Genomic DNA, 21,465 nt, shown 5'->3' on the forward strand with positions numbered 1-21,465 from the left:
CATCATTTTACAGTGGATTAGTGATAAGGTTCCTTCTATTAAAGATTGGCATAAGATACTATTTGAATGGGTGCCTCTGGAATATCTGACATGTACAGTGGGCAAAAAAAGTATTTAGTCAGACACCAATTGTGCAAGTTCTCCCACTCCTACATTGCATTCTAAAACAGACCAGTTCTACAAAGTATGGGAACCTTATCTAAATTACCTAGAACCTGAGGTATCCACTATTATGCTGCAAGGATTCTCTTAGAATGGTGGGGATCTATGTATTTCAGAACTACACTGTACGTTCCATGTGTGGAACCTAACTTCTTGGTTTAAACTGAGCTTTTTTGTTTAATTTCTGTTTGTAAGTTTGTTTAAAATGTATGTATTGAGAAACGCAATGATGGGGATGGGGTGAGAGAAGCACCGAGCGTGAAGAGGAAAATGGTGTACGTATGTATGGGTATGTACGTATGTATGGGTATGTATGTATGTATATATATATATATATATATATATATATATACGCAGGTATGTGTAAGTGAGTGCTGTTTTTTTTATTTTCTTTTTGCTTCGTCTCTGTTGTTGTATCTCTTAATATGGGTGAAAATCGCAAAATTCCAATTAAAACACTGTTACAAAAACCATCATATGTCTGCCAGTTGAGAAATTAACATGTATGGAGTCCAAGGCGCATAAAGCACCTACAAAGAATACATGAATCTTTGTAAACTAAATAACAAGTTTAAAGTTCCACATCAAGTTTAAAGTTCCACATCACGGCGTGCAAGTTGCATTGTACTGGCTTCCAATGGGAGGTCCATTCTACCTACTTAATTTCTATGCTTGTAAAAGGTCTACCTCAACACAGTCGTGTCGTTCCTTTCTGTACGTGTGCCCGTAGGGTTAGCTAGTGTCCACTCGAAGGGAAAGCAACCGAAGAAGATGCCATCAAATATTATTTTTGAAACAGAAGACATCGGGATGGAAGGAGAACTGGACATTAGTGCGGGCAGTACGAAACCCAAAGTAAGTAAAATAGAACACAAATAGCTGGTTGTTTGCTAAAACAGCCGAAACTGCGTTAGCACCGCCTGCTAGCAGCTACCGTAGTTTGCTAGTTACATTCTACAGCCGCATGGTAACTAATTTAACGTTGTCATATGGCTAATATTATTGCCATTACGCTAGCTAGAGGTAAGGAAAATACAAGTTGTTCGAGATTGAAATAACTGTAGAAAGTAGCTAGCGCCGCACATGACATGTTCATTGCTACCAGTGTACGCAGCCTCGTGCCCATGACGCGTGTTTAGCTGATCTTTATAACAGAAGGATCAACGTGCCTCGGCGTTCTCTGGTACAGTCACATCCTATCAATTTGTGCTACGTCAATGTGTGCCACTTGATGACGTTGCTGGACATGTTGCATTCTAATGCCACGTTCAAGACAACTGGGAGCTCGGTAATCTCCAAATTCAGTGCGTTCAAACAACAGGAAACTCGGACAAAAACGGTCTCTGACTGGGAAATATCGATTTGAACGGTCATCCAATTCGGTATTCCAACTTGGGAACTCGGCCCTCTTTCTAGACCTCCGATCTGAAGATCACTGACGTCGTGATTTGACTTCGTGTTTTGAGTACTCAATTGTTTTGAACGCGGCATAATACCACGTTCTCATGCTAGTCAGAACTAGGCAACTCAGACATGTCCGACGATCTAAATGGTTTTAGTTAGGCACTCGTGCCGCGTTCATTCAGGTAGCAAGAGTCCCAGTTCCAACTATCACTTGAACGCAACATACCTAGCTAGTCAGCATTGAACTTGCAACTATGTATACAATACAGTACGTCAATAGTGATCCATCTGTCATTCTACTAGGTTCAAGTTCACCAGCGCTGTGATGTGGTTATACGTTGATATAGCTTGCTACTATTCTTACCCCTTAAACTAATGCATGGCGCACTGTTTGGTTTGTAGAAAGTAAAGGATAAGAAGACCAAGGAGGGGAAGAAAATCAAGAAACATAAAACAGTTGTTGAAGAGGAACCTGACTGTGAACCTGTTCCGAAGAAGAAGAAGAAGAAGAAAGAAAAGGTGGACAAAGCAAATGGGGATGTGAACAAATCCATTGATGTGAATGGTAATATTGAATCACATTTGAAGAACAACACATCTTATTCCAATGAGGAGTCTGCAGACAATAACAAAGCAACTGAGGTAACTTGTAGTGTTTTGTTAAAACATTCCTTCACTTAGTATTGCGTTACAACGGATGGGTATTGATTTATTTTGATATTTACATTTTATTCATTTAGCAGACACTCTTATCCAGAGCGACTCACTCAGTAGTGAGTGCATATATTTTCATACAGGTCCTCCATGGTAATAGAAACCCACAACCTTGGCGTTGCATGTGTCATGCTCTACCAACTGAGCTAAACGGGATATCTCTTATCAAATCCATTATTTCCGCTTATCTTAAGATAGGAATGAATATAATCATTTTATAATCAAATGTTAATTAGTAATCACCATGGCAAGGCATCTTTTTACCATGTTCCATTTTGTCATTACCAACAGAAAAAGAAGACGTCAGAAGAAGTAGTTGTCAACAGAGTGTTGCCTAAGACTCCCACGCTGATCGCACAAACTAATGGACATTCCACGACGACAACTCCAGCACAATCAAGCGAAGACTCTGGCAGTGACGGTGAAAAAGAAATTGTGAGTCTTTCCCAGTGACGTTCTCATTCATCAGTGAAGATGTAGCATGGTGGTTTGTGGAAAAACAATTTAAATGAGTATAAGAACATTGTATCAGTGTGTTTCTTTTCTTTTTCATGCCTTTAGGAAACACCAGAACAAAAAGAAGGAGCCTTTTCAAACTTCAGAATCTCCCCCAACACCATCAAACTACTTCAAGGTAATTTTCCTTGTTTGTAAAAATTTTTGTCAATTAAAAAAAATATGTCTTCTATTATTTAATCAAATGTTAATGGTCTCATACTTATGTTTAGCAGATGTTAATGCGAGTGTAGTGAAATGCTTGTGCTTCTAGTTCCAACAGGGCAGTAATAACTAACCATTTCCAACAACTACCTAATGCACACAAATCTAAAGGGGTGAATATGTACATATACAGTTGAAGTCAGAAGTTTACATGCACATTAGCCAAATGCATTTAAACACAGTTTTTCACAATAACTGACATTTAATCAGAGTAAAAATTCCCTGTCTTATGTCAGTTAGGATCACCACTTTATTTTAAGAATGTGAAAATGTCAGAATAATAGTAAAGAGTGATTTATCTCTGCCTTTATTCCTTTCATCACATTCCCAGTGGGTCAGAAGTTTACACACACTCAATTAGTATTTGGTAGCATTGCTTTTAAATAGTTTAACTTTGGGTCAAACATTTCGGGGTAGCCTTCCACAAGCTTCCCACAATAAGTTGGGTGAATTTTGGCCCATTCCTCCTGACAGTGCTGGTGTAACTGAGTCAGGTTTCTTGGCCTCCTTGCTCGCACAAGCTTTTTCAGTTCTGCCCACACATTTTCTATAGGATTGAGGTCAGGGCTTTGTGATGGCCACTCCAATACCTCGACTTTGTTGTCCTTAAGCCATTTTGCCACAACTTTGGAAGTATGTTTGGGGTCATTGTCCATTTGGAAGACCCATTTGCAACCAAGCTTTACCTTCCTGACTGATGTCTTGAGATGTTGCTTCAATATATTCCCATCATTTTCCTGCCTCATGATTCCATCTATTTTGTGAAGTGCACCAGTCCCTCCTGCAGCAAAGCACCCCCAAAACATGATGCTGCCACTCCTTCACGGTTCGGTTGGTGTTCTTTGGCTTGCAAGCATTTTTTCCTCCAAACATAACGATGGTCACTATGGCCAAACCGTTCTACTTTTGTTTCATCAGACCAGAGGACATTTCTCCAAAAAGTATGATCTTTGTCCCCATGTGCAGTTGCAAACCGTAGTCCGGCTTTTTTATGGCGGTTTTGGAGCAATGGCTTCTTCCTTGCTGAGCGGCCTTTCAGGTTATGTCGATATTGGACTCGTTTTACTGTGGATATAGATAATTTTGTACCTGTTTCCTCCAGCATCTTCACAAGGTCCTTTGCTGTTATTCTGGGATTGATTTGCAGTGTTTGCACCAAAGTACGTTAATCTCTAGGAGACCGAACGTGTCTCCTTCCTGAGTGGTATGATGGCTGCGTGGTCCCATGGTGTTTATACTTGCGTACTATTGTTTGTACAGATGAACGTGGTACCTTCAGGCATTTGGTAGTTGCACCCAATGATGAACCGGACTTGTGGAGGGCCACAATGTTTTTTCCTGAGGTCTTGGCTGATTTCTTTAATTTTTCCCATGATGTCAAGCAAAGAGGCACAGAGTTTGAAGGTGGGCCTTGAAATACATCCACAGGTACACCTCCAATTGACTCATATTATGTCAATTAGCATATCAGAAGCTTCTAAAGCCATTACATACTTTTCAGTCATTTTACACGCTGTTTAAAGGCACAGTCAGCTCAGTGTATGTAAACTTCTGACCCACTAGAATTGTGATACAGTGAAATAATCTGTCTGTAAACAATTGTTGGAAAAATTACTTGTGTCATGCACAAAGTAGATGTCCTAACCAACTTGCCAAAACTATAGTTTGTTAACAAGGAATTTGTGGAGTGGCTGAAAAGGGAGTTTTAATGACTCCAACCTAAGTGTATGTAAACGTCCGACTTCAACTGTAAATATGTATATATATATATTTTTAACCTTTATTTAACTAGGCAAGTCAGTTAAGAACAAATTCTTAATTGCAATGACGGCCTAGGAACAGTGGGTTAACTTCCTGTTCAGGGGCAGAACGACAGATTTGTACCTTGTCAGCTATATGAACTTGCAACCTTTCGGTTACTAGTCCAACGCTCTAACCACTAGGCTACCCTGACGATGAGCGATGGCCGAGCAGCATAGGCAAGGTGCATTAGATGGTATAAAATACAGTATAGACATGTGATGTAAGATATGTAAACCTTGTTTAAAGTGACTTGAGACATTTTTTAACGTGTCCAGTGATTGGGTCTCAATACAGTATGTGATATGAGTAATGTAAGTTATGTAGGCATTATTTAGATTGACATTGTTTAAGGTGACTAGTTATCAATTTACTTAAAGGGATATTTCTGGATTTTCCAGTGAAGCCCATTTATCTACTTCCAATCAGACTCATGGATACAATTTTTTTCTTTCTTCATTCAGTAAGTTGAGGTACAGTGCCTTGCGAAAGTATTCGGCCCCCTTGAACTTTGCAACCTTTTGCCACATTTCAGGCTTCAAACATAAAGATATAAAACTGTATTTTTTTGTGAAGAATCAACAACAAGTGGGACACAATCATGAAGTGGAACGACATTTATTGGATATTTCAAACTTTTTTAACAAATCAAAAACTGAAAAATTGGGCGTGCAAAATTATTCAGCCCCTTTACTTTCAGTGCAGCAAACTCTCTCCAGAAGTTCAGTGAGGATCTCTGAATGATCCAATGTTGACCTAAATGACTAATGATGATAAATACAATCCACCTGTGTGTAATCAAGTCTCCGTATAAATGCACCTGCACTGTGATAGTCTCAGAGGTCCGTTAAAAGCGCAGAGAGCATCATGAAGAACAAGGAACACACCAGGCAGGTCCGAGATACTGTTGTGAAGAAGTTTAAAGCCGGATTTGGATACAAAAAGATTTCCCAAGCTTTAAACATCCCAAGGAGCACTGTGCAAGCGATAATATTGAAATGGAAGGAGTATCAGACCACTGCAAATCTACCTAGACCTGGCCATCCCTCTAAACTTTCAGCTCATACAAGGAGAAGACTGATCAGAGATGCAGCCAAGAGGCCCATGATCACTCTGGATGAACTGCAGAGATCTACAGCTGAGGTGGGAGACTCTGTCCATAGGACAACAATCAGTCGTATATTGCACAAATCTGGCCTTTATGGAAGAGTGGCAAGAAGAAAGCCATTTCTTAAAGATATCCATAAAAAGTGTTTTTTCAAGTTTGCCACAAGCCACCTGGGAGACACACCAAACATGTGGAAGAAGGTGCTCTGGTCAGATGAAACCAAAATTGAACTTTTTGGCAACAATGCAAAACGTTATGTTTGGCGTAAAAGCAACACAGCTGAACACACCATCCCCACTGTCAAACATGGTGGTGGCAGCATCATGGTTTGGGCCTGCTTTTCTTCAGCAGGGACAGGGAAGATGGTTAAAATTGATGGGAAGATGGATGGAGCCAAATACAGGACCATTCTGGAAGAAAACCTGATGGAGTCTGCAAAAGACCTGAGACTGGGACGGAGATTTGTCTTCCAACAAGACAATGATCCAAAACATAAAGCAAAATCTACAATGGAATGGTTCAAAAATAAACATATCCAGGTGTTAGAATGGCCAAGTCAAAGTCCAGACCTGAATCCAATCGAGAATCTGTGGAAAGAACTGAAAACTGCTGTTCACAAATGCTCTCCATCCAACCTCACTGAGCTCGAGCTGTTTTGCAAGGAGGAATGGGAAAAGATGTCAGTCTCTCGATGTGCAAAACTGATAGACATACCCCAAGCGACTTACAGCTGTAATCGCAGCAAAAGGTGGCGCTACAAAGTATTAACTTAAGGGGGCTGAATAATTTTGCACGCCCAATTTTTCCGTTTTTGATTTGTTAAAAAAGTTTGAAATATCCAATAAATGTCGTTCCACTTCATGATTGTGTCCCACTTGTTGTTGATTCTTCACAAAAAAATACAGTTTTATATCTTTATGTTTGAAGCCTGAAATGTGGCAAAAGGTCACAAAGTTCAAGGGGGCCGAATACTTTTGCAAGGCACTGTAGTTTAGCACAATGACTGGAAGTATATTCTATCTTTAGCGAATTTGTGCTAATGCTATTTAGCAACTTCCTTCAAACTGCACGCAGAGACATAAAAATCCATAAATCCATCGGACTCTGGGGATGTAGATAAAGGGATTAATTGCCAAAATCCTGAAATATCCCTTTAATTTCTGGTAAAACAACTTTAATCCACTAACCTACATGTTAACTTTATTTTCCCCCTAGCACGAGGCATATCTTTCCTCTTTGACATCCAAACCCAAACCTTCAATTCAGTGTATGAGGGAAAGGATGTAATTGGTCAGGCAAGAACAGGCACTGGCAAAACATTAGCTTTTGCTATTCCGCTGATCGAGAAAATCCAAAATGACCCGGATGACAAGAGGTGGGGCAGAGCCCCAAAGGTAGGTCTGCTGCGGATTCTGCCATAAAATATTCTGCGTTTTCTGTTCGTGCGAAGATGTTGTCAATTACATATTATCACTGAGTAGTTTGGGTCCTGGATGCTGATGGGCTGAAACAGCATGCCAGCAGTGTGTACAGTGCCTTAAAAGTATTCACTCCCCTTTACTTTTTCCACATTTTGTTGTGTTACAGCCTGAATTTAAAATTGATTAAATTGGGATTGTTCTTCTCACTGGCCTACACATAATACCCCATAATGTCAAAGTGGAATAATGTTTTACATTTTTTTTGACAAAATAATTAAATGAAAGGCCGAAATGTCTTGAGTCAATAACTCTTTTGTTATGGCAAACCCAAAGTTCAGGAGTAAAAATGTGCTCAACAAGTTACATAAATTGTATGGACTCTGTGTGCAATAATGGTGTTTGTCATGAATTCTGTAACCCACACATACAATTATCTGTAAGGTCCCCTAGGCGATCAATGAATTTCAAACACAGATTCAACCACAATGACCAGGGAGGTTTTGAAATGCCTCCTACAAAAAGGCACCAGTTGAAAGATTTCTATCTCAGCAAAAAAAAAGAACCGTCCCTCTATCAGGACCCGGTCTTTCAAAGATAATTCGTAAAAATCCAGAACTTCAGATCTTCATTGTAAAGGGTTTAAACACCGTTTCCCATGCATGTTTAAAACCTGTTCCGCTAGCGGAACCCCCCACCCCCAACATTCCGCTGAGAAGGCAGCGCGGGATATTCAAAAATATTTTGGGGAAATATTTAACTTTCACACATTAACAAGTCCAATACAGCAAATGAAAGATAAACATCTTGTTAATCTACCCATCGTGTCTGATTTTAAAAATGTTTTACAGCGAAAACACAACACATTTATGTTAGATCACCACCAAATCCAAAAAAACACAGCCATTTTTCAAAAGCCAAAGATAGTCACAAAAGCAGAAATAGAGATAAAATTAATCACTAACCTTTGATGATCTTCATCAGATGACACTCATAGGACATCATGTTACACAATACATTTATGTTTTGTTCGATAACGTGCATATTTATAGCCATAAATCTCGGTTTACATTGGCGCCATGTTCAGAAATGCCTCAAATATCCGGAGTAATTACAGAGAGCCACGTCATATAACAGAAATACTCATCATATACTTTGATGAAAGATATATGATTAAAGATACACTTGTTCTTAATGCAACCAGTGTCAGATTTTCTTTTAAAACTTTACGGAAAAAGCATACCATGCAATAATCTGAGACGGCGCTCAGAGGTACACAACATTTCTCCGCCATGTTGGAGTCAACAGAAATTTGATCTTTCATCAGAATGCAGTGCCAGGAATGCTAGTTCCGCAATAACTCGTTGTTTTCTTCGAAAATGTCCATTACTAGTGTCCAATTAGCTACTTTTTCTAGCGCGCTTAGTTCACATGTCCAAACGCTGGCGCCAGTCCAGGCGAACTCGGACGGAAACTTCAAAAAGTTATATTTCAGGTCGAGTAAACTGGCCAAATTAAGTAGAGAATCATTCTTCAGGATGTTGTTATCATATATATATATATCCAATAACGTTCCAACCGGAGCATTCGTTTTTGCCTACAGTGTAATGGAAAGCATGGCGATATCATGAGAAATGCGCCTGACCAGGAACTGGCATTCTGCCAGACCACTGACTCAAATAGCTGCCATCCGGTCCCACATTACACTAGAGGCTTCATTCCACATTCTACTGACTGTTGACATCTAGTGGAAGGCGTATGAAGTGCGAACAGATCCATATCTTACTGGGATGTGAATAGGCGATGAGTTGAAAATCAGCCAGCCCCAGAATTTCCACTTCCTGTTTGGAAGTTTGCCTGCCATATGAGTTCTGTTATACTCAGAGATAATTCAAACAGTTTTAGAAACTTGAGTGTTTTCTATCCAATAGTAATAATAATTTGCATATATTAGCATCTGGGACAGAGTAGGAGGCAGTTCACTATGGGCAACCAATTCATCCGAAGTTAAAATGCTGCCCACAATCCCTAAAAAGTTAATGAACCATAAACAATTAATGAACATGCACCTGTGCAATGGTCGTTAAGACACTAACAGCTTATAGACGGTAGGCAATTAAGGTCACAGTTATGAAAACTTAGGACACTAAAGAGGCCTTTCTACTTACTCTGAAAAACACCAAAAGAAAGATGCCCAGGGTCCCTGCTCATCTGTGTGAATGTGCCTTAGGATGAGGGCATGAGGACTGCAAATGTGGCCAGGGCAATAAATTGCAATGTCCGTACTGTGAGACGCCTAAGACGGCGTTACAGTAAGACAGGATAGACAACTGATTGTCCTCTCAGTGGCAGACCACGTCTAACAACACCTGCACAGGATCGGTGCATCCGAACATCACACCTGCGGGACAGGTTACAGGATGGCAGCAACAACTGCTCGAGTTACACCAGGAACGCACAATCCCGCCATCAGTGCTCAAGACTGTCTGCAGTAGGCTGAGGTAGGACTGTGGGCTTGTAGGCCTGTTGTAAGCCAGGTGCCTATGTACCTATGGGCACAAACCCACAGTCGCTGGACCAGACAGGACTGGCAAAAAGTGCTCTTCACTGACGAGTCACGGTTTTGTCTTACCAGGGTGACGGTCGGATTTGTGTTTATTGTCGAAGGAAGGAGCGTTACGCTGAGGCCTGTACTCTGGAGCGGGATCGACGTGGAGGTAAGAGGTTACAGGTAAGACATCCTCCTCCCTCATCCGCCTACCCTTTCTGCAGGCTCATCCTGACATGACCCTCCAGCATGACAATGCCACCAGCCATAACGCTCGTTCTGTGCGTGATTTCCTGCAAGACAGGAATGTCAGTGTTCTGCCATGGCCAGCAAATATCCCGGATCTCAATCCCATTGTGCACATCTGGGACCTGTTGGATCGGAGAGTGAGGGCTAGGGCCATTCCCCCCCAGATATGTCCGGGAACTTGCAGGTGCCTTGGGGGAAGAGTGGAGTAACATCTCACAGCAAGAACTGGCAAATCTGATGCAGTCCACGAGGAGGAGATGCAGTGCTTAATGCAGCTGGTGGCCACACCAGATACTGAATGTTATTTTAGATTTTGACCCCCCCCCCCCTTGTTCAGGGACACATTATTCCATTTCTGTTAGTCACACGTCTGTGGAACTTGTTCAGGTTGTCTCAGTTGTTGAATCTTGTTATGTTCATTCAAATATTTACACATGTTAAGTTTGCTGAAAATAAACGCAATTGACTTTTTTTGCAGAGTTAAAAAAAATATATGTATGTGTTTTAAAGCAGACATTGAATATCTCTTTGAGCATGGTGAAGTTATTAATTACACTTTTGATGGTGTATCAATACACCCAGTCCCTACAAAGATGCAGGAAACCGCCCAGGGATTTCACCATGAGGCCAATGGTGACTTTAAAACGGTTACAGAGTATACATGGCTGTGATTGGAGAAAACTGAGGATGGGTCAATGACATTGTAGTTACTGTACAATATTAACCTACTTTGATGGAGTGAAAAGGAAGCCTGTAGAGAAAAAAAAAATATTAAAAAACATGCATCCTGTTTGAACAAGCCATTAAGGTAATACTGGGAAAAATGAGGCAAAGTAAGCAACAACAAAAAATGTCCTAAATATGAACTGTTATGTTTGGGGCATTTCTAATACAACACATTTCTGAGTACCACTCTCCATATTTTCAAGCATAGTAGTGTCATGCCATGTCATGTTATGGGTATGCTTTTCATTGATAAGGACTGGGGAGTTTTGCGGGATAAAAATAAACTGTATAGAGCTAAGCACAGGAAAAATCCTAGAGAAGAACCTGGTTCCGTCTGCTTTCCACCAGTCACTGGGAGAAGCAGGACAATGACCTAAAACGCAAGGCCAAATCTACACTGGAGTTGCTTACTAAGATGACATTGAATGTTGCAGTGTTACTCTTTTGACTTATATCTGCTTGAAAAATCTATTGCAAGACTAGCAATGATAAACAACCAATTTGCCAGAGCTTGAAGAATTTTGTAAAGAATAATCCAGGTATGCAAAGCTCTTATACTTTCTCAGAAAGCCTCAGCTGTAATCTTTCCAACAATTGTTTACAGACAGATCATTTCACTTATAATTCACTGTATCACAATTACAGGGGTCAGAAGTTTACATACACTAATTTGACTGTGCCTTTACAGCTTGGAAAATTCCAGAAAATGATGTCATGGCTCTAGAAGCTTCTGACAGGCTAATTGACATAATTTTAGTCAATTGGAGGTGTACCTGTGGATGTATTTCAAGGCCTACAAAGTGCCTCTTTGATTGACATCATGGGAAAATCAAAATAAATCAGCCAAGACCTCAGGAAAAAAAAATTGTATACCTCCACAAGTCTGGTTCATCCTTGGGAGCAACTTCCAAACGCCTGAAGGTACCACGTTCATCTGTACAAACAATAGTACGCAAGTATAAACACCATGGGACCACGCAGCCGTCATACCACTCAGGAAGGAGACGCGTTCTGTCTCCTAGAGATTAACGTACTTTGGGACAAAAAGTGCAAATCAATCCCAGAACAACAGCAAAGGACCTTGTGAAGATGCTGGAGGAAACGGGTACAAAAGTATCTATATCCACAGTAAAACGAGTCCTATGTCGACATAACCTGAAAGGCCGCTCAGCAAGGAAGAAGCCACTGCTCCAAAACCACGTAATAAAGCCAGACTACGGTTTGCAACTGCACATGGGGACAAAGATCGTACTTTTTGGAGAAATGTTCTCTGGTCTGATGAATCAAAAATAGAACTGTTTGGCCATAGTGACTATCGTTATGTTTGGAGGAAAAAGGGGGACGCTTGCAAGCTGAAGAACACCATCCCAACCGTGAAGCACGGGGCTGGCCGCATCATGTTGTGGGGGTGCTTTGCTGCAGGAGGGAGTGGTGGACATCACAGTATAGATGGCATCATGAGGGAGGAAAATGATGTGGATATGTTGAAGCAACATCTCAAGACATCGGTCAGGAAGTTAAAGCTTTGTTGCAAATGGGTCTTCCAAATGGACAATGACCCCAAACATACTTCCAAAGTTGTGGCAAAATGGCTTAATGACAACAAAGTCAAGGTATTGGAGTGGCTATCACAAAGCCCTGACCTCAATCCTATAGAAAATTTGTGGGCATAACTGACAAAGCGTGTGCGAGCAAGGAGGCCTACGTTCCTGACTCAGTTACACCAGCTCTGACAGGAGGAATGGGCCAAAATTCACCCAACTTATTGTGGGAAGCTTGTGGAAGGCTACCCAAAACGTTTGACCCAAGTTAAACAATTTAAAGGCAATGCAACCTAATACTAATTGAGTGTGTGTAAACTTCTGACCCACTGGGAATGTGATGAAAGAAATAAAAGCTGAAATAAATAATTCTCTACTATTATTCTGACATTTCACATTCTTAACATAAAGTGGTGATCCTAACTGACATAAGACAGGGAGTTTTTACTAGGATTAAATGTCTGGAATTGTGAAAAACTGAGTTTAAATGTATTTGGTTACGGTGTATGTAAACTTCCGACTTCAACTGTATGTAAATCTATTTAATCTGTTTTGAATTTGGGCTGTAACACAACAAAATGTGTAATGTCAAGGAGAATGAATACTTTCTGAAGGCACTGTGTATCAGACAATATCCCATAGGTATGAAGCAAATCTACTTGTTTGCTGTTATATTCATGTTCGTAATCGATTTATAATTGCAGTAAGGCCGAAAATCTTTACACTCTCTTTGGATAATTCATTCCAGTCATTTAAAGGTTAACAGCAGGTATTTTGCATGTAAGTTTAAGTATTTTGATATGTTCACAAATCTACAAAACAGACGTTTTACATTTTTGGGGGTATATGGCCAATATACCTCACCCCCTCGTGCCTTATTTCTTAAGAATAGTTTTGTGGAGTGTATATAATATTTTGACCAGAAGGCTTCTGGAACGCTTTATGTTTCTCATTAACCGTTTCTCTTTTTTTTTTTATAAAAAAAAAATATATATATATATATATATATATATAAGGTTCTGTGCCTTGCTCCAACGAGAGAATTGGCTATTCAAGTAGCCAAGGATTTCAAGGACATGACAAAGAAACTGTCTGTTACCTGTTTCTATGGTGGGAGTTCCTACAACCCTCAACGTGAGTAGTATTCCTGCAATTGATCTGGTACAAAAATGTGGCTTCATTGCAAAGTGCCTATTATTTACGAGTGGCTGCGGATCCGACCTTTCAGAACATTTCTTCCCAACGGTTAAAGGTTCCGAAGTCTGCGCATGTGCCGGACCCTCACTCCACACACACTCGTAGAGATAACGCTACTCTGGCAGATATTGCTTCTTTATTCAAGTTAGATCAAAGCTTAATAATGATCACATAAGTATTCTACATAATATAACAGGATATAATACCACAGTATAATGTCAGTGTAAGATTTTTTTTTAAAACACCACCCATTTCTTAGTAAATTTTAAGATGACTGTGTGAATGTTCGCATTTTTCTCATGTGGCCACAACAGCGAGCGAGGCAAAATATGTGCTTTGATTGAAACTTAACATTGGTAGGCTATGCTACAGTTTGTTAACACCATCAAAATCACTTCCTTCACATAATTCAAAACAACATTGTAGGCTACTTCGAATTTGTAGCTTATAGCTAAAGTAGATCTAAGTGCATATCCCCATGAAACTGATTGAGATCAAATTATTGATATACAGATGCTGCGTGGATGTTTTACCGGTGAAATTTGAAGAATTATCATCCACAATTGACAGTGAGAAACATGAAGTGAGGTTCTCTACGGGTAGAGCAAAAGTAGAGAATCCCACACATGCACATAAGCCACACGACCCCAGCCGCCGGGAAGCGGGGTCCAGAAAAGTCAGATCCTCAGCCTTATCTTTTGGGTGAAAAGTAATACTGTAAATTGCATATGGTGAAGTTGATCATATTTGTGTAAAATTGTTTTTTCCCCCCTCAGTTGATGCAATCCGCAGTGGCATCGATGTCCTAGTGGGAACTCCAGGTCGTATCAAGGACCATCTACAGAATAACAAACTGGACTTGTCACAATTGAAGCACGTTGTATTAGATGAAGTGGACCAAATGCTTGATATGGGCTTTGCAGAACAGGTGGAGGAGATACTTTCTGCATCTTACCAAAAAGGTAATGAGACGTTTTCATATGGGATTGTTTGATTTAGGCCATATACTGTAGGTTTACCTTAGGTTGGATGGGAGGCCTTGATAGTATACCTCATCAGTAGTACTGAGTCAGACGATAGTAAATGCACACATCTGATCCAATGTTTTCTGTGTGCAGACTCTGAGAGCAATCCCCAGACCCTGCTCTTCTCTGCCACATGCCCACCATGGGTGTATGTTGTGGCAAAGAAGTACATGAGGCCAACTTATGAGCATGTGGACCTCATTGGCAAAAAGACCCAGAAAGCTGCCACCACAGTAGAGGTAACAAAGAAAAAATATGTTATGCTTTCAACAATTATCTTTTATTTTGATTGACAATGGTTTCCACTTTGGTTTAAACATTGGTCATACTTCAGATTAATCAGATATAAATGTTGACCTTTGAAATTTACATTTTAGAAAGCAAATGTATAATGTATGCCTTTTTCTATTGAGTAATGTGAAGCCACTAGGCTGCTATTAATACTTTTTTTCCTGGTCATGGAAATTTTGTTAATTTCTTAAGCATGATTCTTAAGAAATGTACAGCAAGTTTCTTAAATATCCTACTTGCTGAACCAGTTTCCTCTGGCTAAAGCTATGTGAGCCTTAAAGCTATGTGAGCCACATTTTTGCCACTTCTGACACTCACACGCAAACTAGTTTCCATATAGCAGAGATATTTAACCTGCCTACATGCCATCTATCTTACCTTCTGTGGTTCATGTCAATCTGGTAAAATACCACACAATACTGACTTGGCAGTCATTTAAAAATGTTTTTAATTTGTTATGTTTGGTTGTTATGTTTGGTTCAGTTTTGTCGTTATCAGCTAATTATTAAACGTTATCGGTCTCTTGCTCCCCACCCAGCACCTTGCCATTGCGTGTCACTGGTCTCAGAGGGCTGCAGTCATTGGGGATGTGGTCCAGGTGTACAGTGGCAGCCACGGCCGCACCATCGTCTTCTGTGAGACCAAGAAGGATGCCAACGAGCTGTCAATGAACACCTCCATAAAACAGGTACCAGAAACATGCATAGCGTTTATATTTTATTTTGTTACACAGTGCATACAGAACATTTGTTAGGTATGACATTGATACCAGGATCAGAGCCAGTCCTGACCTCACAGGGGCCCTAAGCAAAATTCTGCTAAGGGGCCCTCCTGCCTGACCCGGGAGCCATGTAAACCATTTGCCATTGTCACACCTGACACCCCAGTGCTCCCACTACAATCCTCCCTCCTTTAAAACAGTTTGCTCCATCTGTCAGTCTAAGAATAAGTAGACCTATACAGAATGAGGAATAAACAAACAATATTTATTGAATATAATATTTCCTATAGAATCTTAAGATAAGTGAATATTAACATTAACATAAATAAGGAATTGTAGAAAATATAAAATGGCGAAAATAATAAAATATAACACTGAGCTTTGGCTCTGCTGCCTGGTAATTAGTCCAGTCCTCACAATATTATACAATTAGCTTTGTCTATACAATGTGAACATAAGCCTATAGACCATGGCTGCAGCTATAAGTATCAAAATAGTAAAATAAAAAATATACAACTGTGTGATTAACTTTGGTTCCATCTACAGCTTGGGCATTTTCAGCATGGACACCAGTCTATCTGGACTGTCTGGAAGAAATTAAGAAAGTATGTCACATAGTTAGTTAAGCAGTCGTTTACACAAATGCACTTCTGCCATACAATCTTAAATGTTACTAAGTGTGTAAACATTTGAATGTTTGAATTAAAATCTTAACATAAAAATAATCCTCTTCTGCACTTTATTGAGGCAAAATCATCAATTATGTCATCATCATGATGGCCAAATGACTCAAACGTTTCTGTGACATGGAAGACCTAGGGTAGCTTTTTGATGAGCTTTAATTTTGAAAAGATCAGGTACATTCTGAACCTCGTGTGCCAGATCCATTCCACTGACGTCACAGTCATCTCTGAAGGTTATAGTGTTTTCAACTTCCATGCAGTGAGCCTTTAAAGATCAACGGAACATCTGAGAGGCAGTGCTGAAGTTCAGCAGCACTCCATATTTGGTTTTCACTTGGTTGAGTGTTTCAAATCTCATCCATGGACATCCATGGATGTCCATGGATGTCACAGCAGAGTCGTCCACAATGTTGAAGTAGTTGACTTCAAGGTTTTTCAGTGCATCAGTCACTGGTTATCAGGAGCCTCATAGCTGAAATGCCCCTTGCTGTTTCTCAGTCTACTCTCTTTCAGAATAGCCGCCATATTAATTTCTTCATAAATGCTTTTGGCTGTTGTCTGGGCCTCAGCGAATCCAGTTTTCCGGTATGTAGTGAGCGGGGCCTTTGCTTTTGAGATTAAATTCACTGGTGGAGCTTGTTCACCTTGTTTGTCATTCTCATTATCTCACCATACGAAACAGTAATTCAAGAAGCGGTAGGACCTAACTTACTCTGCAAGTGCTTCTGCCTCCACTTTGGCCACAGGATTGTTGATCATCTGTCTGGCTTCCAGTAATGCCTCCCGACCCGCAGAAGCCTGATACCTGATTGCATGAACACTTTGGAGCCTACTCTCTCATCATGTCACTCCGTGACTTCACGGTTATGTTCACATGTTTCTTCAAAACACTCCCATCTTTGTGTTCTCAGAATAATGGACATTTGCTCCTGGTGACTGTCAGGTGTACAGTCCAAGATAATGGAGAAGTTCTTTGAGTCTCTTACTTGAGTCACTTTTGCTTCCAGAATCTTGTCACTCACAATCTGTACCAGCTCATTCTATGCGCACTTTCCAAGGTAATGAGCATGTGTTTCTCCATCTTTAATTTTGCTGAGATGATTTTCAAATTTTGCCAGTAATTCAACCTCTTTTAGGAAGTTTCCATTATCTGGTTGGAAGAGTTTGTCTGATGAACCCCTGAATGCTATATTTCTTTCAGCCAGAGACTGGGTGATACTTATTAAATGTGTAAGGACATCCGGCCATCTCTTTCTTCCAGCCTCAAATGGTCATTTGTATCTGGTCAAGAGCCTGTTCCCGACAGGCGCAGATCAAGTTCTCTCCACTTAATCATATTATCTGTGTGTTCAGGACTACCCTCATGGTGTTTCAGAATGGTGTTGATATTTGACCAGACATTCAGGCCTTCCTTTATTTTGTATTAGAAAAGAGCTTACAGCAAAAACAATACACAGTGTAGTTTTTGAGTATGAAAGCCAGCTCCTGGTAATCTTTTCCCCATTTGACAGCTGTCTCTGTAATAAGCCTGAATGGAAACCTCTTCTGGACTTGTCTTTAGGGTAAGACAAATTCAGTCCTGGTTTGAATGGACCTCTGCACACTAAGTATGTTAAGACTGGGGGCCAACTCTGCTGTGTAATTTGGTGGAGCAGCAACTGTTCTATTAGGGTCTGAGCAGCTTGTATCTGATACTGGCTGCACACCTCTGGTTGTGTTAGTACTGGCTGAGGCTGCCTGTACTTCACCTGGACCTGTGTTAGTACTTGCTGAAGACGGTTATATTGGGTCTGTGTTACTATTTGCTGAAGCCAGCAGTACTGGGTCTGTGTTAGTACTTTCTGAAGCTGCCAGTACTGGGTCTGTGTTAGTACTTTCTGAAGCTGCCAGTACTGGGTCTGTGTTAGTATTTTCTGAAGCTGCCAGTACTGGGTCTGTGTTAGTATTTGCTGAAGCTGCCAGTACTGGGTCTGTGTTAGTATTTGCTGAAGCTGCCAGTACTGGGTCTGTGTTAGTATTTGCTGAAGCTGCCAGTACTGGGTCTGTGTTAGTATTTGCTGAAGCTGCCAGTACTGGGTCTGTGTTAGTATTTGCTGAAGCCGGCTGTACTGGGTCTGTGTTAGTACTGACTGAGGCTGGATGTGGATCAACAGGATGGATGGACTGAGTCTGTGCTTGAACTGGCTGATGATCCAGCATCTCCTCTACTGACAAACTTAAGCATAGTACCTGTAAATTATAGGTAAAATTAATAATAGTATTGTTATCAGCTGCATCAGGCCCATTTAAACTGGCTCCCCCAGATTTCCTTTTATACAATTTCAAATATAAAATACTGGCTGAATACTTGATGGTTATTATTTACTGAGTGATGTGCATCCATATTGCTCAGTATGCCCAGCTAATCAAGATTTTAAATTCAATATATAAATCAATGTCAACCTTGACTGAGAGACTAGATAATAATTGTCTTGTTTTAAAATGATGTGCACCTATGAGGAGTGCCATCACGCCCATATATTGTCTGGATGGGCCCCACAGAGGTTGCTGCTGGAAAGCGCAAGTTTCATTTCGTGCACGTGAATGGTTATCTTTTCCAAGCTGAAGTTTATAAACACCATTGCCCGTTGGCGTTTATCAAACGTAATAAATAGTTGTATTTCACTCTCACTTTTGTCAGGCACAAAGTCACAGGACACAGCCCTGGAAGTGGCTGGCAAGCAAGCAAGACAAAGACAGACCAAGAGATGCACTGCCCAGCGAGGTTAGCAAGACAGACAGACTAGAGAGAGATGCACTGTAAGCTAGCACATCAACTTAACATTCATGTTATTTGCTGACATCAATATTGGAGAGGAGAGAACACAAGTTTACCCGATTGCTGTTCCCTCAATTCACTCTCATTGTTTTTTTTTCTTCTTCTTTCGTGACCAGAAGGATAGTTCCGCTTCATCCTCTCATTGAAGTTGTAAACATTGACACCCACTTTGACACGAGGGGGAGGCGGGGCCCTTGCGTAATTTGCAGGGTCCTACGCAAATTGCGTAGTGAGCATATAGGGCCACCCGGCTCTGACCAGGATAAACATGGAAGGTTAGACCTTGAGATTTAAATTACATTGAAAATGAAGTGAGGTAGTTGACTTTATTTCTAATGGGTTCATTGGCTGATTTATTATCTGACTGATTGTGATAAATGTTGAATGTTACAGAGTTCCCAGTCACTTCATGGGGACATTCCTCAGAAGCAGAGGGAGATCACATTGAAAGGCTTCAGAAGTGGCACCTTTGAGGTCTTGGTGGCCACCAACGTTGCTGCTCGTGGGTTGGACATCCCAGAGGTAGACCTGGTCGTGCAGTGCTCACCCCCAAAGGTAGACAAATGCTGTGATAACTGTTAGTTTGCTCTTATACCTGTGTAGTAACACTTTAATCGATCTAGTAAGAACAATGTATTAAAACATGAATGTTGCTTTGACCCTCTACCAGGATGTGGAGTCATATATTCACCGGTCAGGTCGCACTGGTAGGGCTGGCAGGGCAGGCGTCTGCATCTGTTTCTACCAACGCAAAGAGGAAGACCAGCTCCGATACGTAGAGCAGAAAGCAGGCATCACATTTAAGAGAGTTGGAGTGCCCACTCCCAGTGACATCATCAAATCCTCCAGTAAAGACGCAGTGAGGTTTTTAGACTCTGTGCCTCCCCAAGCCATTGAGTACTTCCGTGTGGCTGCTACCAAGCTGATTGAGGAGCGTGGGGCCGTGGATTCCCTGGCTGCCGCCCTGGCACATATATCAGGTGCCACTGCCCTGGAGCAGAGGTCCCTCCTCAACTCTGACGCTGTGAGTGTTCAGGCTCTACTAACTCACACATTCAGTGCCATTTATATGTAGCGATTGAATAATGAATGGCATGTAAATGCCCTGAATGGTTTAAAATTCATCTTGAATGGTTTGAACTTATATTTAATGTTCATGTTTGTTGTTCAAACCTTCCAGGGCTACACCACAATGACAATGAACTGCTCCCAGGAGCTGCACAACATTGGCTGCGCTTGGCGTGGTCTAAAGGAGCAGCTGGGAGAGGAGATTGACGATGTGATCCGGGGGATGACCTTCCTCAAGGGAAAAATGGTAGGCTTGTCATTTAATGTGCCTCAGTTCGGGAGGGGACAGGTGACGTCTCTGTTTTCACCTTTGAAATAAAACCACCCTCATTCAATGTTGGTACTATAATGACAATACTATTGAGACTGTAATTGACTTGCCTAATGTTAAGTGAAAATATTTATATTATGAGTGAATTTTGTTTTGCAGGGAGTCTGTTTTGATGTTCCAGCTCACAAAGTAAAGGAGTACCAAGTAAGTAGAAAGCAGAGATACCTTTCCTCTTAACTGTGAGCAATTGGACACATGTAAAAGGCTTGGTGTAAGGTGACTCAAAGCTAAGAGGAGCAATTATCCAAGCCCTTTTTTCAAACTGAATTTTCATCGTGTGCAGTTTGGAGTATTATTTCCCCAGCCGTACTGTCAAGCTTTGTATGAGTGATGCTACTCCTCAAATTTCACAACAAAAGCAATCCCTCCTTCACAAAACAACAAATGTAGATAATGTGGTTAGTAACACAGAGACACTATTGTACTTGTGGTGACCACTCCAGTTTTATTTTCCTCAGGATGCATGGCAGGATGGTAGGCGTTGGCAGCTGTCAATCGCCACAGAGCTCCCTGAGCTGGAGGAGAAACAGCGCATGGGTGGTGACCGTGGATACGGACGCTCGTTCAGTGGACGTGGTGGTGGAGGACGAGGGGGTGGCCATGGCTTCAGAAACGGCGGCGGTGGTGGTGGCAACTGGAGAGGAGGTGGAGGCAGTCATAAACGCAGCTTCAGCAGTGCATTTGATTATTAACCACAGACTTCCCGTTCTCTGGACTGATGACATGGCTGTCTGTTTCCTGCACAGCAAGCTGGTGGTTTTTACTGGTGTTTGTGAGACTGGCCATCCCTGGCTAACCCTGTGCCCGAAAGTATATCCCCAAAATATGTATGAGCTGATTGCTTTGCAATTATATATTTCACTATCTCTACTTGATAAACTCATTCATTGGAATGATATGTTTTTTCATTAAAGGTGGTCTGAGGAATTAAATGGTTGTCT

The 21,465-nt window shown here is 41.0% G+C and overlaps 1 protein-coding gene across 2 annotated transcripts; it reads left to right on the forward strand.

The window, feature by feature from the left end:
* The first annotated feature begins 835 nt into the window (after nucleotides 1-835).
* LOC110502722 (nucleolar RNA helicase 2) lies at nucleotides 836-21,456 on the forward strand. 2 transcript variants are annotated; one of them, XM_021580974.2, is made up of 14 exons: nucleotides 838-1,017; nucleotides 1,969-2,208; nucleotides 2,572-2,715; nucleotides 2,842-2,914; nucleotides 7,124-7,302; nucleotides 13,407-13,524; nucleotides 14,364-14,549; nucleotides 14,706-14,851; nucleotides 15,442-15,591; nucleotides 19,519-19,680; nucleotides 19,796-20,149; nucleotides 20,306-20,440; nucleotides 20,624-20,668; nucleotides 20,983-21,456. In XM_021580974.2, the coding sequence occupies exons 1-14, from the start codon at nucleotides 934-936 to the stop codon at nucleotides 21,214-21,216; spliced, it is 2,250 nt and encodes a 749-aa protein (XP_021436649.2). In that variant the 5' UTR covers nucleotides 838-933; the 3' UTR covers nucleotides 21,217-21,456. The 2 variants fall into 2 exon arrangements, with proteins under 2 accessions (XP_036816323.1, XP_021436649.2); XM_036960428.1 differs by lacking the exon at nucleotides 1,969-2,208 and having other exon boundaries at nucleotides 836-1,017.
* The last annotated feature ends 9 nt before the right edge of the window (nucleotides 21,457-21,465 follow it).

The sequence above is a fragment of the Oncorhynchus mykiss genome, chromosome 23 (assembly GCF_013265735.2).
Source record: "Oncorhynchus mykiss isolate Arlee chromosome 23, USDA_OmykA_1.1, whole genome shotgun sequence".
NCBI lineage: Eukaryota > Metazoa > Chordata > Actinopteri > Salmoniformes > Salmonidae > Oncorhynchus > Oncorhynchus mykiss.